Source organism: Acipenser ruthenus, chromosome 10, assembly GCF_902713425.1.
Source record: "Acipenser ruthenus chromosome 10, fAciRut3.2 maternal haplotype, whole genome shotgun sequence".
Taxonomy (NCBI): domain Eukaryota; kingdom Metazoa; phylum Chordata; class Actinopteri; order Acipenseriformes; family Acipenseridae; genus Acipenser; species Acipenser ruthenus.
The window spans coordinates 41,973,111-41,993,054 of NC_081198.1; the positions used below are offsets into that span (position 1 = coordinate 41,973,111).

Genomic DNA, 19,944 nt, shown 5'->3' on the forward strand with positions numbered 1-19,944 from the left:
GAATATCTTTGTAGAATAAGCAATAATTCATCTCTTTTCACAGCTGCTTTGCTTTATTCTATGACATACCAAAGGCATGCCTGTATACATGAAAAAGTAGCTTTTAATTTCATCACTTTTCAGGAGGAATGAAGCATTATTTCAACGAGCTGTAAGGGTACCAACAAATTTGAGCACGTCTGTATATATATATATATATATATATATACCATTACAGCTATGTGTGTGTGTGTGTGTGTATTTTATATATTTTGTATTTTACATTGATAATTTTTGAGCATTCGGAGCACTGCAAATACTTATGTTTGCAGATTATACATATCGAAAAACACAAATACAATTAAACACAAATCATTGTATTTTGTGTTTTTTTTTTTAAATTTGCATTTCTGTTTTTTTATTTGTGTTTGTGTTGAGCACTTCAGGGCCACCGTACCATGGTACGTTTATAATCTGTAAACGTACACGTTTGTAGTGTTCCGAATGCTCAGAACAATTCAACTACACAAACTTCAAAAAGCAACTTGCTTCTTTTTTCAGTTGTGTGACTGACACATTAATATTAACCAGTGTGTTAAGAAACTGTAGGGATATTTTCAGGAATGTTTTGCAACAGTAAATCTGAACTTTGTTACACAGTATTCAGTGATCCATATGTGAGTTATGTACTGCTGTACACATGGTTACTACCCTGGGGTGCTGTGAAGTTGGCAAGCTTTGCTGATTTAGGCCAAATAAAAAAATACAGTGACTTAAAGTTTGCAAACACAATGAAAGACCCTTGTTTATGTACAATTGCACACACAATATTATTGAATTATCATGTTGTTAGTTATCTGACATTTCTTGAAAGGGGTTGCTACTGTTGAATTTCTTGTTTTTTATGCAGAATGTTCCAGAACATGTGTGTTTTAAGCTAGAATCAGCTTTAAAGAAGTATGTGTTTTTGTGAGTGAAAGGAAAAATATTTCGCAGGTACTTTGCATAGAAGTTATCAAAAGAACTCAGTCAGGTTTTTTGGTCCGTCACCATGTTGATAGTGTATTTTTAGCACAAGTGGCAATAGCTTGCTATTTGCTCTGGTTGGGATAGCTGCTTTGCATACGAGCTGTGCATAAATGTGTTAAGCTTGGTCATAACAAATACATTTATTAATGTGTTTCCTTTGTTTCCTAATATCTATTCCTTTGGTCTGCTCCAAGGATGATTGAATCCTCAGTTAATCCTTGTTTTATATTACAAGTATTTTCTTACCTTTTTAAAAGTTAAGATCATTTGGGTCAAAATAATTCCACATTCGTATATTCCCAATTGACTTTCTTAATAAATCCCTTCATTACCTTTTTGACATATTCCCGAATCCATTCTGTTTTCATAAACTGCAGAGGTTGAGACAAACAGTACTTCACATAAATGAGAAGTAATTATAAAATGTTAATGTTTGTTTTAAATGCACCCTGAACCAATCAGATGCTAAACATACTGTAACTATCTCAGTGTAAAATGTACATTGGAAGAGATTGAGGAAGCTTTGGCAGAAGCTAACAGGATTATAAACTGAACTAGGACGTTTTAGGGAGAAAAATGTATTTAATGTTTAAAATGTGAATCTGCATTTTGAATGTTTCCTATAGTAACATACATAGGAGAAATGAAAAACATCTTATGCCCCCACCCCCACCCCCACCCCCCACCTTCACACAGCTTCGGAAGGTCTCTGATTTTCAGTTAATTTACCCCTGTCTGCAGCGCTCTGCTCGGCAACCCATGGATCATTATAAATCTGCAATACCCTTGGGCTTTGGCTGATGGAGGCAACCAGCTTCCTGTATGCAAATTTAGATTTTAGAAGCAGCATCACGGCAGAAAGGCTAGATTGAATTTGACCTTTATTGAATAGTAAAATATATGGAGTTCATATTCAGGGTACCACAATACAAAAAACAAATCTATATCTCTATCTGTCTATCTGTCTGTCTGTCTGTCTGTTAATTTATGGGCATTAGTTGATTAATGTGCACATTTTTAATAAAGGTAACAGTCTTATAGCGGCTGTCCTGCATACTAATACTAAACAATCAATATAATCTAAAAAAAAAAAAAAGATAAATAAGCACAATGGGAATTTGGTCTTTTAAAAGCATTTTTATTTTAGTAAATGTAACACATTTCCACTGTCCACTGTCACAGACCTGAAAACACAAGACAGCTGAGCTGCGTTTCCATCGTCGTTTGTTTAATCTACCGTTACAGCTATGTACTTGGCTTCCTGTACTTCTGCGTTTATTCTGAATCTTGTTAGAGGTACCCGATTAACATGCTGTCGTAGTCAGAAATCAGAGAAAGTAATTCCACATAATTGCCTCTATTTGAGGAATTGGTGCCTTCATCGTGCCCTCTGAATGCCAGTTCTAGCTTGCCAAGGTAAACAACAGCATCAGTTAAGTTTTTAAGAACCTCACACTTTCTTCTTACTTGCTCATTTTGATGTATCCCTACACTTCTGCTCATCCAGTTTAACATCAATCCGGGTTTGTCCGAAAGTTTTGAGTGTTACAGTGGCTCGCAAGTGACTTTGGGAACGCTTGTGTATCCAGTGCTGTTCCATAACAAAAGAGTTCCAGCAGTATATATTTTTATAAACTGACAGCTACAGGTAAGCCATGGATCCGTTTCATAATTTGAATGTTGGAAATGGTGAGTATATCCCTTCCCTTCCTGTGTCAGTTTGGGTATTTGTGGTGTATACCTCCCTTTTTTTAAGTTCTTGAAAATTGATCCGTAACCAAATCGACTACAATTCTGCACAAAAAAATAATTCAGCACAATTAAATTGTAAAAAAAAATAAAAATAATAATAAATAAATAAATAACAGTGATCAACTCTTTAGTTGATTGATCGGTCCGATTAATCTGTTAATCGGAGCAGCCATAATCTCTCTCTTTTTCTTTCTTTCTTTCTTTCTTTCTTTCTTTCTTTCTTTCTTTCTTTCTCTCTCTCTCTCTTTCTCTCATCTCAATAAAGTAAACTTGTACATGTCGACATGCATATTGAAATTACATATGAAGACTAAATCAAATGGTACAGTGTCTAACATGAACAAACTTGCACAGCATTACAAACGTAGTGCTGGAACATCAAGTTTCTGTAGTTATATTAGCATTGCAGTGCTTTGAAGCAAACTCAGTAAAGCAGATGATAACATAAATAGAACTATAATTCCTATCCGTTTGTGGGGTCTCTTGTGTGGGCAGGTTTGAGTGCTTTAAATAGAGAAAAGGCCTACTTGCAAGTGATTGTGGATCAAAGGGTAATTTATCAACATATTTTATTTATTTATGTTTGTTTGTTTGTTAATACATTTTATTTTTTTTATTTTACATGGATAGACCGAAATGTACAGTCCGTCTAGACCATTTATTTATTTATTTATTTAAAAAGCAGGTTCAACTACAGTTTAGTGGACATTATTTAGTGGTTCATAAGCCTTCAAATATCGCCTCAAATCTTGATACGTGTTACAAGAAATCTTCTGGAATTTAAATAATTGAATGTTTACAAGATGTCCATTCCATTTTTATCATACTCATGTGTCACCAAAATGTAAAGTTAAATTTAAATAATTATGGGCCATGCAATATTGAGAAATAACTCCAATCCTCACTGTACAAATGGAACAGTGTGTGCCACCTAGTGTTACATTTGGGAATGTACAGAGAATGGACAGGAATTGTAAATTGATGCTTGACTGATTCCAGCTCTACACACGATTCAGGATAAATATAGTATTCACATATAGTAGTATCAGTTTTAAAAGATTCTGTCTAAACTGTCATGTTGAAAATCCTGTGATTTTACCTGCACCTTCCCATTCAAATACAAGCACTGTCTTTTATAACACAATGTACTTTATTTTTCTCGTTACATTTTGTTTAAATTTCAGCTCACGTGAATTGTGCTCCTCAAGTATTAACACAGTCTAAATATAATTAACTATAAACTTTGCATTGATAAATAATGTTTAGTTTATATACCCATAAAGGAGTGAGGCTATAAAAAAATAAATAAAAAAAATAATGCTTTTGGAAATGCAGTCGTGTTCATCTGTGAGTTGTTGGAATAAACATTGTTTGGTGTGTTTTTGTTTTGTTTGTTTTAAAATCTTTATGAAATCAGGGCAGGGGGAAGGCATCTTATTTGGCACATTATGTATTGTTTTATGTGTATGTATAGTGAGTTTATTTATTAATGGTTGGGTAATGCAACTAAACACATTTGTTTGGTGCCCTCCCAAAGTGACTTCAGTTTTAGGGTTTTGTAAAAGGCTGATGCTGTTTCAATTGCAAATTAGACCAGAACTGCTGAAGCTATTTTTTTCAAAATGTAAGCTGCTACAACAGCAGTGATGGAGGAGATGGCATGCCAGTTTTGGCTTTAGATACCATCAGACTAATGTGCAAAGAAATACATGGAATGTGTCAGAGAGACACTGGTTAAGATGCAGAGGGGTATGAAACAATACATTGCAAAAAAAAATAAAAAATACATAGATGCCATACCTGCTGTAGTAAAGGTCCTGCTGCCAAAGCTCACAGTGAAGTACCTTGAAGGGCAAATATTAGTGTAGATGGAAGATTGCAGTGCATCAATGTCAGATCATTCGGAGTGAGAAAAAAAAAATACAGTAACTGGGTATGTGTAGAACTACAGTGAGTCTTGTTAATGTTAGAGAGACGTTGGCACAGTATCATCTCTCTCGGCAGTATTAGACCAGATTAGACTGTGCTCTGGGAAAGGAAATGCACTAAACTTGATGTTACTTCCTCCTCCAATTGACTGTAAAAATGAATACAGATATCCTCCTGTTTTAGCTGCAAATAATTCCCAGGGTTTTCTTTGATAGGATGTGCGTAGTCAGACAACATTTTTTTCCCTTTTAAAATGAGACAGCATGGGAATACTGACTTTCCTGCTGCTTTGCTTATGTGCTTTATTTTGGTTGGAAATTAAAATGTTTGAGTCAATTTATGCTTTCAAATAACAAAGTACATGTTCCCAATGCATTGAGCTGCTTGTTTTATGACAAGAGCTGCAGTTCAAAAAAGCCCAAAAGAAGTAGACAGTTTTCTTTTATATTTTATATATCATAACCTTATGTAGTATTTTAAGGGAATTAATGTAATTTGAACTACAATTTTACATGGAAAGACGTTTTTTTGAAACGCCAGCATGTGAGTTTGGAGTTGCTTTGATTTTTTTTTTTTTTTGATTATATTCTTTTTTTATACACATTATACCAAGACCATTAGTGTTTAGGCATGTTTGCTTGGTTTTGCTGAATAACAATTCAAGATGAAAGCCTTTTTTTGCTGCCTGAAATCCTATTGTTTGAGATTAGCTGTTTAGTCTAGAAAGCTGGATTAAGTTAGCAGATTTGTCATGTGATTTGAAGCATAAGTGATCAGAAGGCAGAGATCTCAGTTTAATCAATCAAACTTAAAATATCTTATGCCTTGTTTCCATCTGCCACTGGGATTGAGTTGTTCTGTGTTTCTGTCGGCAGCAGATTGAAATCAAAGCGATTTTGAACTGGGACAGTACGAGTTTGAAATGCATACGGAGAGAATTTGCTGCTCATTCACTTTGATGGAGGAGTATCCAAGAACATTAGAGGCTGGTTTGCATTGCAGAAAATAAAAACAAAGCCAGAGCCGTAAATTAATTCTTCTTTTAGAAAAAGTTATACATGTAGGTGATCTTTGACCTTTGTATAACACCCGGTTGCAGGTTAGATTGTAGACTGCAGATGGAACCGGCAGCAGCCCCAGTTTGATACTGGAACAAGATAAGATTGTGTTTTATAGACTGGTTTCATGGTGCAAATAGAAACACGACATACGAAAGATACAGTAAAATGTATAAAAATACTACAAAGAAAAAAAGAACCACAACAGATAACTGTAGTGTTTTCTTCATTGGAGGCACCAGATTATAATATTGCAAACATTTATATATGTCACTGATCATTGACTGCCGGAGGTGTCTGGCAATGAGTTGTTTGTGTGTGTGTGTGTGTTTGTATTTATTCATGTTGTATTACATTTACATTTTGAAAGAGATGGCTCCTGCATGACAGCATATTATTAAAACATGTTGTTGTTGTTGTTTTCTTGACTGCAGCACATGTTTGCACAAATTTCTCCAGTCATAACCCAGAATTATTCAACTACTCATTAACGTTTAACCATTACTGTATACCCTAGATCTTTCTTGCTTTATACAAATTGGAGTAGTGCGTATGTATTGTTATTCATGTATTCTTTTATGGCTTGTTACTTTTTATACAAGCGGAAATTAATTATCTCTTCCACATAATAAATGTATAACATTTTACTGTTCATTGGAAGAGTGGGTTTAATGAAGGAAAGGGATGGCATGGTAGACAATACATTTTTATGTAAAGTGCTGTAATTGATCATCACCAGATCATGGATAGAAATAAGTTATTGTAGTTTGATCTTTTCCAAGTTTTGTTATGTGCTTAATAAACCACTGAGTAAAGTGTAGGTATCAAGCTCCAAGCTTGGGTGTTCGGATTATGCTTATTTTAAAACTTGGAATGGCTCAGAATGCGATGCAATTGGAATAGTATTTCCATTGGTGCAATAAGAGGTATTTATTTGTTTTAGTAAATATTAGTGCTGCACATACTGATTATTCAGATTGAGGTCTCCATAGAGCTCAGGTGTTGACAGTCAGGTGAGGATCATTGGTGTTGATTGGGCTAATTTACCATTCAAAGTGAAACAAGTGAAGAAACAGCTGCTTGGGTTTGGGATGATTGCTGCTCTTCTCACTCTGAGGAGAACAGCAGTCCATATAAATCCAAGCAGCTGTTTCTTCACTTGTCTCACTTGGAAGGGTACATTTAACCCAGTCAACACCATTGACCGAATGCTCTGTTGGTGCAGCACTAGTAAATATACATTCTGACTTTCAACAACTTGTATTTGAGGCATACAGTTCATTATTTTCAGCGTTCTGTCAAATTTTGCCCACAATATTTAGAATTTGCAGTGGTCCTGGGATTCCTGGTTTATGCATGAGGCCAAACACTTTTTAGACGGATGTGTTATATATTGCTCTGAATTCTATATGGGTCAGTCTCCAATACTTAGTACCAATAGGCCAGGGTTGTCCAATCCAGGTCCTGGAGGGCTGGTGTCCCTGCTGGTTTTTGTTCCAACTGTGCCCTAAATTACTTAATTAGAACAATAATTGGTCCAATTAAGTAATTTAGGACACAGTTGGAACAAAAACCAGGAGGGACATTGGCCCTCCAGGACCAGGATTGGACACCCCTGGTATAGGCACTGTAACATTTGATCAAGTTCCTTTTATTATGAAACTTTATATTTTATTAAGATAAATGTTTTAAAATGTTTGGTATGTTATACACACATAAAAAAAAACAAAAAAAAACAAACATGTGCATTATTTTTACTTGATGTATATTTAAGAATCTTGACAAACAGTACACATGTCATGACAAAAACCCTGGTATTTGACATGATTGGTGCAGTCGTCATGTACCTTGAATTAAGAAACTCCTTTTGTTATATAGGTTTTCAAGGTGTTATTTTACTGAAAAGTAATTTTAAGAACTGTTGGTGTTGTGTTTTTTTCTTGTATGTTGGAATTACAGATCATCAGAATGCGGGTTTTGCATGTTCCATATGGTGTCAATAGTTACACTACTAGAAATATCTCAAATTATTTGGTAAATGTAAATATTTGTACATTCAGAATGCATTACTTTATTTTATAAAATGTGCACGTTTGAGTTCTCATCAAATATAAGATACTCTAAATTCAAAAGAAGAACTTTTTAATTACCAGTTATCAAGATATGTAATATACGAACAACAGTTTGTGTTGAAAATGTACATACTTTTCATAATTACCGTAATCTAGTGTTTTACCCAATCGCCACATTTTTATTTAATTTTTTTTAGTGTGTCTAGGCTTTTCTCAAAGCGGGAATCTGTTTTACCTGAGCATTTTTCACATTGGTTTCAACATTGTTGCGTTGGTAGATTTGAAATGCCGTGTTCACTAAAATAAAGATGGGGAATAGTAGGGTGGTCATTGAATAACTGTGTCAACTTACTTGTTACATAAATTCATACCTTGCACAGTTGATAACCAAAGAAATAAATGAATTAAGTAATTTTAAAATTGACTGTGTGTTCCCGCTTTTGGTACCAAGCATTGGAGACTGACCCATATACCATAGTAATCCCCCTACTTTATAATGTCAGGATATCTGAATGGCTGTCTGAAAGCATATATTAATGATATAAACATGAGCACATATGAATGCGGCTGCTGTTTAGCTGTGTTATTCATGCTAATGTTGTCCTCCATGGGGGACTTACTGACAGCACTAAATACCAGTTCAGTAAAAATACAGTGGAAAATGGCCTCCAGTCAGGATTACCTGTATGTTTTTTAGTACAGCGATTAAGATCTTCTGTGGTTTTTATAATTATAACAGACCTCTGCTGTACAGTATATCTTTACATTTTCAAATAATTAATCCTCTCCTGGAAGTTTAATTACCGATACTGTTGCTACTTTACAATAGCTAGTTGATTTTGGCTTGTTGTTGCATACGTTGTATACGTTATAATTACAGGGTCATATAGTAGAACAACAAAGCCTACAATCTGCTTGCTACAGTATGTGGTGTTTCTCTTACCTAGTATTTAGCTGGTAAAAATATCTGCAGACAGTATGAACATAGGCACGCCTGGCTCTCTGACATCCCTCCCATGTGATCACACAGGCAGCCTCAGTCAGACTGGAGCTATTCATCCAGCAGCAGCTAATGAGCCTTTGTGCAGAGAACAGCTCTACTCGTCAAACAATGAAGCATATGGTACCGGCAGTGTCAGTCAGTCCTGGGTAATTCTCAGGTCGGTTCTAGATGTGCCTTGGAGAACAGTGCAAGTAAATGGATTGATACAGAATGGGAGTCCTTCATTTAATTTCATTGTTTTATTTTATTTATTTTTTGTAACAGTTGTTTTTCCCCCCCAAGAAGGGGACAGAAGTGGGGATATACCAGTCTGAACAGGTCAGTGGCTGTGAAAAGTGCTCAAACAAAGTGCTGTATTTATTTACTCTTCACCAAGATTTAGATGCAGAAGCCTGCAACATGAATTTTATTTGAATATGGCTGGAGTTTTAAAAATACAGAGATACCTGGAATAAACATTAGTTGTTTTTATTTTTTTAAGTATTCAATACTGCAAATCATTACCATGTGATATTTGTTTAAATTCATTGTTATGAACTAAGGGAGTGGCAAAATAATATTATTATTATTATTATTATTATTATTATTATTATTATCATCTGGTTTATACTGTATTTTTTCCTTTGCAATCTAGTGACTGTTTCTTTAAACTGCAGAAGGGGCCTGATTGCCAGATCTATGCAATGTTGGCAGATATGTAGGCTAAAATACAAAGCACAAGAAGTTCTGTTTAATAAAATAATGACTGCTTAAATATGCCTGTTGTAAAGCTGAAGTAGAAAGTCTGCAGTCATCTACTATAGTGCATAATATCTTTCCAATTGTTCATGCTACAGAGCGAAAGTGTTGAAAGTTATTGTGCTATTATATATAATCAAGTTGTAACAATTGTATGAAAAACTATACCATATGCTGGGTGTCAATTTTCTTTTCACTAAATGTTGGCTGTTGGCGTAAAAGGAACCAGCAACTGAACAGAAATAATGATCATAAAGATCAACCATGTGAGAATGAATAATATCAGTGGTGCTTAAGTTTAAGCTTTTTTTTTTTTTAAGGACGTGTCTTTTTCAGTAGTATAGAAATTACTGAAATGTTTTCTGCCCTTACAATTATCACTAATGGTGCAAGTATGCAAGTGTCTCCATGGAAACCACTTTAGGTAGAAGCTATGGACAGCACGTATTGTGAGCTAAAAAACTAATAAGTGTTATTAGTGGGAGCAAAATACAAATTATGATGCTTTTAAGAAAATGATGCTTGTACTGAAAGAGCAAAGAAATGTAATACAGCTTCAGCTTAAGCGTCTCGGGTACGGTGAATGAAATGCAGCTTTTGTCCCTCTTACCCAGCAGCCCTTGCTTTTTGGTATCAGTCAGCTGAAGCAAGCCTTATGCAAATAAGACATGCCCAGCAGCTTTTGACTGCAGAGGCTAGGAGTTCAAAGGTCTCCTCATGCCAGTTGAAGTCTGTAACACTTCATTAAAAAAATGTATCAAAGAAAACAAAAAAAAAACACTTTTATATTTGATAAAATCCTGAATTTTACAGCCAGGAAAATGTCCTGTAATGTTTGAAACTACTTGTTTTTAAACATTTATAATTTGGTGCACGTGTTTAATTAGCATATTGATTTTCAGATTTAAAGTTCATAGAGCTATTTTTTAATTAACAAAAATTGATATCAATTTAGTTTTATTTAAATTTAGAAATACATTATTTTTTGGAGGAGACTAGTTTTGCAATATACATTTAGGGGACATGAGGTCATCTAAAATAGACGTCAAACACAGATAACATATACATTGCAATTTGTTTTACTATATTTTCTATAGAAATTATAATATGCATGATCATTTTTCATTTGCTTGGGTTGCATATCATTAACGATTTTATAGAATTACTGTAGTCATGTAAACTACATGTATGTATTGTGTTAGGAAAGCCTTTCATTTCCCACAAATGTATACCTGTATGAAGGAGGGGATGTATGCAGTGTAGAAGAATTCTGTAACACTAAATTAAAATGTTAGTTATGATGGATGATAATGTGTAAAGAGAAAATTCAACCAATCAACAATTTTATTCCTGGGACAAATTCCAGGCATTCCTCTCAGGACTGATCACCTGACCAGACAAATCCTTGCTGGTTTGCAGGACACAATGTAGAACTGCTCACAACTGAGACAATTATTGTATAATCAATAATTTGGTATAAACACCACAACTGGATAAAAAATTAAATTTAGATTACCATCATTCCAAAAGCAGATATTTTAAAAGATTGTAATTACAAACGACATTGTGGAAATCTTAGTTTAGGCCAAAAATCAGGCATTGGGGCCCCCCAACGTTGCAGAAAAGGCATCTCATTTTTAGGGTATAATCAAAATTGTATTGTGTAATACGAATCATAAACTGTTGTAATCAAGATAGTAAGCTGATTTCTATTTGTACTTCCATTTCTACACACCTTTTTGGTTAAGAATTGTACTAGTTTCTTGTTTTTGTATTTTTATTTGTTTTACTGATCACCTTTTATAGGCAGCATGATCAGAGCACTTCGAATGGGCATTGCATCAGTATGCATGTTCATTTCCATAACTGATGCAATATTTGTACAAAAAAACAGCATATAATTGAGAATGGATATAAAACATTATTGGACTGCAATTCACAGTTTACTGTGTTTAAATTGTAAGTTCTCATTTTTTATTTTTTTTATTTTTGCATTGACAAGTTTTAATTTGGTCATTTGATTTTTAAATGTACTGTAAATTAGATTAGTTTTTTTTATGAACTGTGTCATCATTTGGGATTGACTGAGGATAACAAAACAGTAAAAATCGTGTTATTTTAACCAACATGTTTATTCTGGTAAGATCTCAGTGATAAACACCTAAAGCAAATGTAACAATTTTTTTTTAATGCAATATAATGATGCAAATACAAACTAAAATGCTTGAAAATGACAGGTAATGTTATGCATCCAGGCGGTAAGCATGGAATGTAATGATTGCAGTCTTTTTTCTGATTTTACAAAAATTAGCCTTTGAGTTTAATCATAAATGTCATAAATGTTTTAGTTTGAGAGCTGTATTAAAATTGGTGCAGACATTGTGTGCGGTGCATCCATTGCACTTTTTTGTTGACTACCCTTTACCTGCAGAGCTGTGCAAAACATTTAATGCAATATGTGATTTCAGTTTCAAATTGTTCCTTCATCGATCCTCAGTAGAAAAAATAACATTGATGTGACGCACTTCACTCTCCAAAACGCTCTGCTTTACTGTACCACAGTAAACAAAGAGCAGTATCGAGTCTGTTCCATCCATCCGTGTATTTTCAGTCTGCCTCATACTCTTGAATTACAGTAGGGTCATTCTGAAGTCAGTTTATCAATTATTAGTAAAATAATAGAATATTAAGCATTATAATAAAGTCTTACAAAGTAAATACATCACAAATATATAAAGGTAATCAAAGAAAGTATTTTTAAATAATGCAAAGATGCAATTACCGTGTATGAACAAAAATCACAAATCTTAGAACCACAAAGGGACCTGCTGTCCCAAAATATATTGCATTTCTAATGAGCAAGGCCTAATTCAGTGGAAACAAAAATCAGGCAGAGCCAAACTGAGCAAAACAGCACCGAAGACATTCATGTTTTACATTTTATTTCCAGCTTTACATATTAAAGCTGTTGATGAAGTGACTCGCCTTGGAATTAGTAGATTAAAAATATATTATTAGACATATTTCTGTTCTTTTTATAAAGTCAATTAACCATGTTTCTCATTGCTTCATAGTGTTTCTCAATCAGCTGTGCAAACAGGAGTGAATTTTTGTATTGTTCTTTACATAGTCTGTTTGAGTCAGTTCTTTTATAATAAAAAAGAAATCCCCTTTTACAAAAAAAATAATGAAGAATGTGCCCAGCCTGAATCTTGTGAATCACTTTTTATTATTTATTTATTTATTAGCAGATGCCCTTATCCAGGGTGACTTAGTTGTTACAAAGTATCACATTACAGACAAGGGCAGTTATATAATACAATAAAATCAGTAGTAAGAGAAATTCAGATAAATACAACAAATAATTACGTTTGAGCGCAGTTACGACCAAGAGCTGTTAAACTTTATATATTTGATTACAACAGTAAATTTCATTAAGAACAAGTAGTAAGTACAATAAATGGATAAGAACAATTTCAAATAAGAGCAATTACAAAAAACATGAATACGGTTACCTTTAAGAGTAAAATCAAGTACAGAAAATATAATTCTGATTGAGAGCAGTAGTAAAATGTGTATTGTTCACTCAGCCTTTTCTTCTACCACATGCTAAACCATGTACTTTGTGTTTAACAGGTGTGCTTGATAGAGAGCTGAAGCCATGAGTGGAATTTTAAAAAGGAAGTTTGAAGAAGTGGATGGCTCCTCGCCGTGCTCCTCCGTACGTGAGTCTGACGATGAGGTTTTGAGCAGCGAGAGCGCGGACAGCAGTGACAGCGTTAACCCTTCCACCTCCAGCCATTTCACACGTGAGTCACATTTAAATCTTGGTCCATTTCTTGTTCTAGTCTCAAAGCTGGAAACTCTGCCCAAGGCTCATTCATATAGTAAATAAGCATTACCATGGGGGGAGCATGTAGGAATTTACAAATCCGCCACCACCGCTATTGCTAATATCTCAGAAAGCATTTCATATTTTCATGGTATGAAAACTCCTCAGGCAAAATCTACCCACACCCTTTACTTTGTTACCTGTGACCCAATGTGGCTGTCACATTGGGGTCATATGTCGTTTTGCTTTCCAGAAGATTAAGATAAATCGGTACAAAGCTGTATGCTTTTGATTTTCTCATTTCACTGCCACATTTTTTTTAACCTCTGGACATGTCAGTCTTTATCACATACACGTTTATAGATAGATAATTGATAATCCCCATAGAAAATGTGGTTTTAGCAAACATCAGTATGCATGCGGTCAAAAGTATAATTTGTTTTATTATTATTTTAATTCTCATTTATCTTGTACTTTGTACTTTTCTGTGCAAAGTCAAAGCTGTTAAAGATGTTTTAACTATTGACTTCAGGATCGTAAATGGCATTGACCTTTTGAGGTCTAACAGGTGTATTTACTTTGTATGTGTAATTCCTAAATGATCACACAAATGCAGATCCTTACAGAGAGATTGGTGAATACACATTTCTGGAGAGGCGCTTAACAGGAAACTTGATTAGTCTTTATTTATGAAGCAATTTCTCTCAAGAAGAGAAGTTCAAGCACTTAGTTTTTATAAGAATGCAATTGACTTTTTGTAGTTGTCATGCAGTTGAGTAAAACAAATATATTGGTTACGTTTACTTTTAAAAATCTGCTTAGATCTCTGAACTACAGTTATTGTTCCTTTCATTTGCACAATGCTTTGTGGTGTTGGTGTTCTCTTAACAGTCTGGATCAGTAGGCTGGAATCAGCGTGAGCTCTTTGCAGGCACCAATATAGTATCTGCTCCTACTGATAATCACAACCAGCAGCCAAGGGATTAAACAACACAAACACCACAGTGTGCAGAAGAATAAGGGAAATCGTTTATTTAGGTTTAGGCTTTACAGTAAGACCTTTTATCCTTAAAACTAACATAAATAAGTAAATTCATTTAGTTTCTTAACTTAGTGTCCTGTTTTACAAAGGCATTTTAGTAAGTAAGTGTGATTGTTAGAGACTTGACAAAGTGCAAAGAGGCTGTTTGAATGACTTCATGGGATCCGATTATGTGTTTTTTTTGCCAATAGTTTTTTTTTTTTTAAATGTAATTAAGTCTTCGTAACATTTTCCTTGATCTGCATTATCATGTTTTTCTGTCTGCTTTAAATTAATTGTAACCCACATATGGTTGTTATTATTACCCCATTATCTAGCAACATCTCAAGTGTTTTTTTTTTTTCTTTATTCCATATGGACATATCATTCCAACTTGATATAATTTGTGATTGCAAGTACAGTACAGATTTTGTAAATACATGTGTAGTTAATTCTGCTGTCATCTGACTTTATACTTGAGGTTTTATACTCTGACATTCTTCCTCAGTGAATTTTATTTTGGGTGCAGCCAGTCATTTATGTGAAACAAAGAGATTAAAGTAGATGAACACGTTATTTGCTCCAGATGCTAAGAGAATGGCATATATGCCTTAGGCGGCATTCATTTTAATGTATGGAGTTTCCAAAAGTACCGTGCAAATACTGGGGATCTAGTAAAGCTTCTGAATGAAAAAAATGGTATGCTATTTTGTGGACAAAGCAGCACTAATAAATTATGATGGTTGAACATTGGCAATTTTGGAGATAGGGCTGTGAAGTATTTTTTAAAACATAATAAAGTAATTAAAGGCAGTCCCACTATTACACTGGATTTTGATGGTTCTTTACAGCAAGGAACAAAACCATGCAGTGGTTCCTAGGAAGCGGTTCTTCGCATATGTGAAATAGATACACCGCTTGGCAATCCAGAGAATGATTTTTTTTTTTTTTTTATTACATGGCAAATTGATTATCTGTTAAATAAATAGATCATCTGCTTGCAAGCGGGGACATGCTTGTGTTGCTTGGATCTAACAGTTTTGCCCGTATTAAGCTTCCCAGGAATAGAGCTTAGGCTATATGTTTATGTAAACGTACCCGCTCATATCTCATAAAATGGAGATGGCAACTGTTCTCAATGTCACGGAAACAGTATTGTTCACTTTGACCTCTGACCTAGTATGGCTTCCATATTGTGGTTTCCTGATGATACACAACTGTATTTTGTGATTCTCTAGATTAAATGTTGCAGGTACCGCTAAAATGGCTATCACAATGACGAAAATATATACTGTAGTGTCAGCTTCACAATGCTTTTGACTAAAAAGAGTAGATTTCAAACATGTTTTGAAACAAACCTTAATACTGAGTTTGCATTTGAGTTTTGGTGAAAGGCTACCCTGTTGGGTCATTACACAAACATAATATTTGTATTTCATGTTGTGGTTTTTCTTTCTTGTACGTAGTATTAGTCTTTTTATCATTCCATTATTCCATTTTTTGTGGGTATGGTTAAATTATTATTTTTGTATTGCTAAGTTTCCTGTAGTATGTAACCACTAGATCTAACTCTGATATTCCCCGTGTCTGTATATGTTTGTATGTAGATGGTAATCAATGAGATTGTCCTCATAGAGGGAGCTCTGGTATTCAGCTGCTGAAACAGATGGTTCCCATTTATTTAAATGTGTATTTGACATCAGGAGGGTAGCTGAGAGAGCAGTGCAAGTCGTGCAACATGCTTACACTTTGGATTTTGGTCAGAAGGGGGATTAATTTTGTTTAGTGTAGCGCCTGTTTTCCTTAACAAATTTGGCTAAACAATGACTGAACTAGTCACGCAAACGTCTGCAGTTAATTAAGAGAATGTATTTCATAGGGCACAAAGGTGCAAGATTCTCATAGCAGAGGATGGCACAACTGTCATAGCTAAGGAGAGAAGTGAGTGCTACAGTTTTTTTTTCAAGTACTATACTCTCTAATCCATAAAGAGGGGTGTACTGTATGTAATCAAGGGTGAGACGAGGCATAGGGAAAACATGCTTTACCCATTAAACATTGTTATACTCTGTGTGATAAAAGCACTAGAATGCAGTTAAAATAAATACAGCAAGTGAAAAACAGTTTTAAGTTGTTTATTTCCTTTGTTAAAGTGTGGGTCTTTACTTTGCCATACTCAGTGTTACAAGAAATCATAAAGAAATGCCCTTAATGATCATTAAGTGGTGCTGCACTTCTCAATTGGGGCTCTTAATATATATATATATATATATATATATATATATATATATGGAGTGTATAAATATAGTGCTGCAAAACACATTGAAGGGCTGCACCAATTCAGAATTCAAAACAAACAATTGGTCTGATTCCAATTGCTGAGTCCGTATCAATAATTAGCAGACAAAGATTCAGATACTGTTTTTTTTATTATTATAATTATTTAATAATAATAATAATAATTTAAATTAAGACATAGTCCATAGAATTTAAGATTTAAACTGAACACAAACATTGTACTTGCCTTATGCATTTTGATATATATAGGTTATACATTCTGCCAGAAATGAATTTAGCAAAACATTGGTAAATCAAATAACACGTGACATGTTGAACTTGAAAGTATATACATGCACTGATGGGTGGATTTACAAAATTAGTAGTAACAAAATGAAAATGTCTGTTAACTGCTGTTGTGTTATAAAAGCGTGTAGGCTATACTGTATCGCATGTACCGTGTACAGGCCTGTTTATTATTTATGTACCTCACACGAAAGACCAAGAAACACATATTATGAACTGTAGGATAAAAATCAGAAAACTCCAAGCATACAATCAGTGGTTATGATCAGTGGTTATGCATAAACATAGAACATCTGTTCATAAACCGTCAACATGACTAAAAGTCTGCAAAAAAAAAAAAAAAAGTTACCTATACTTGCATTTCATACCATGAGCCGCCACACCCATAAAGGTGTGCTCTGACCAATGCTGCTTCTGTCGTCTGGTGCCTGTGGGTCTCCCCCATCAGTCTTATTTCTGCTTGATTGATGGTACCAGATGATAGTTTAAATTGTCAAGGGTAGATTGGAGATGAAAACTGTGGGCCTGACCCCCATGTTAAAGTGTAACATCATAGACCAGACAAGCAAGGATGTGAATTTGAAATCCCTTGGAATCTTTACTGCAATAAGACATATACATGCTTTGGTCATATTGTGATCGGAATTAACAAAAAGAGGACAGTATTTATTATCTGTTTTAATGTGTTTAGTTTATGAAATTCACCTTGTCGAGTGTAAGGAAGTGACCACAGAGATGGGATAGGGTAGTACATTTAAGGCAGGGGGAATCTGATTTGACCCGCTACTCTGTGGTTGCTAAGCGATTTTGCTATCTATTAGATTAAAACCCTGGAGGGTCATACCATATTACCCCTTGTTGCTGAAGACCACACTCGGTTTCAGCATGTCTCTATGAAAGTAAACGGATGTTTCAGGGCTGTAGACCCTGTTTGTGTTGCTTAGGGAGTGTGTTACCAATTAGACTACAAGAGCGACCCTTTCAATCTGAAAGGTAGTCATGCTTGTGCATTGCAGGGTAAAGTCACAAAGGCGTAGCTATAAAATAAGAAGCTGATTCATCAGTCTGAGCTCAGGAAGTAAGGAGCACTGTGAATATAAATGTGTCTTATAGACTTTCGGAATGAGATGCACTGAAGGAACAGCTCAACCCATTGTGCACCTGACTGTGAGCACACTCTGTTCTCAGGCCTGTCTATCTCTATTCTTCTGCATTCTTAACACGCCTTGGACGTCATTAGAAAGATAAAACAAGAATCTGTACCAAAAAAACCTGAAAATTGATAGGATATCCGAACTATTTAAGAGACCACAACACCCACCTTTTGAATAAATAGCCATTCGCATAATAAGTGTTGCATGAGGTTTCCAAAATGACCTTGTAATGTTTTAGGTCTGGACTGATTCTATAAACTAGCTACCGTGCTGCATAGAGATACGTTATTTAATTGCAGGCTGCTGAGGGAAAAATATCTGACTTGAGTGCTACATACTTTTCCTGTTGTAATAATGAAGATATCTTTGTAAATTCTTTGCATCTCTACTGCAAGATGACTTTCATGACACGTTTCATTTATGGACTTTCTAAAAGCAGGGATGTCGTGGTTCTGAGAATCTGCAGTGTACTGGTATTATTTGAATTAGTCCACATTGTGTAAGCTTGTAGCAAATGTTTTCTTAAGAATTTATGTACGAAATGTTTTGTTTTTAATTGCACAAACAGCTCTTCAACATGAGCAATGGATAACTTGCATGAAAACGGCTTCTGCATCTCTAGTAAAAGATGTGAAATAACCCATTTCCACTGTCCCTAGGAACATCTAGTAGTGCATGTATTTCTGGATTCCTAGTCATCTGTGATGTATATCGACACTGTGCCTGCGTATTCAGTTTATTTCCCTTTGATAGTTTTTCAAACAGATGATGACAGATGTTTTTTTTTTTTTTTCAGCATCCTCAATACTCAAAAGGGAGAAACGTATGAGAACGAGAAATGTTCACTTTGAAAACGTGACTGTGTATTACTTTACGCGACGACAAGGTTTTACCAGTGTCCCCAGCCAAGGAGGGAGCACCCTGGGCATGTCCAACCGACACAATTGCGTCCGACAGTACACGCTGGGAGAGTTCGCTTTGGAACAGAAAAGAATTCACCGTGAGATGCTGAGAGACCACTTAAAACAAGAGAAACTCAACTCAATAAAGCTAAAGGTACTGTAAACAGACCATCATTACAACAGTACCTGAACCAGCTATTTACATTTTAATGAAATTAGGTGATTTGGACAACAGAAACAATTTATAATGTTGAATTTTTATGAAATCTGTTTATTTTTGCATTCACAAACTGTTTGAGGTAGTGTGTGCAGTGCTCACACTGGAACAGCCTGCTTTTGTGTACATTAAGACTTATGTCACTGCCAATCAATAAGTGGATGGCAGTTGGATGTAATAGCCTTTAACTGTCACATAGTCCATTGTTATTGATTTTGTAGTTTCTAGAGTTTACTCACCTTATTTTAACCTTTTAATTTTTTAGCTTACTAAAAATGGTACCGTGGAGTCTGAAGAAGCCAATACACTCACAGTGGATGATATTTCAGACGATGACATTGATCTAGACAATACTGAGGTTGACGAGTATTTCTTTTTACAACCCCTGACAACCAAAAAAAGGAGGGCTTTACTGAGGGCATCCGGGGTTAAAAAGATAGACGTGGAAGAAAAACACGAGCTTCGTGCAATCCGTGTGTCAAGAGAGGACTGTGGCTGTGACTGCAGAATCTTCTGTGATCCTGAGACCTGTGCTTGCAGCATGGCTGGAATTAAATGTCAGGTAAACTTTAAAGAATAATAATAAAACATTAATAATAAATGTATGTACATTTGCATTAATCCGATGCAAAGACGTTATATTTATCTTTCTTAACATTTTCAAGCCAGCTTTTC

General features: G+C 34.8%; 1 protein-coding gene across 6 annotated transcripts in view; it reads left to right on the top strand.

The window, feature by feature from the left end:
- LOC117402297 (cysteine/serine-rich nuclear protein 3-like) overlaps positions 1-19,944 on the top strand; it is a 39,719-nt gene that overhangs the window by 17,731 nt on the left and 2,044 nt on the right. For 3 of the 6 annotated variants that reach the window (XM_034003300.3, XM_034003310.3, XM_059032285.1), the window contains 3 exons: positions 13,197-13,369; positions 18,947-19,206; positions 19,535-19,831. In XM_034003300.3, the coding sequence (XP_033859191.3) occupies positions 13,222-13,369; positions 18,947-19,206; positions 19,535-19,831 (705 nt within the window). In that variant the 5' untranslated portion in view covers positions 13,197-13,221. Of the gene's footprint in view, positions 1-8,855; positions 9,141-13,196; positions 13,370-18,946; positions 19,207-19,534; positions 19,832-19,944 lie in introns of those variants that run through there. The other 3 variants (XM_034003328.3, XM_059032286.1, XM_034003320.3) reach the window with 2 other exon arrangements.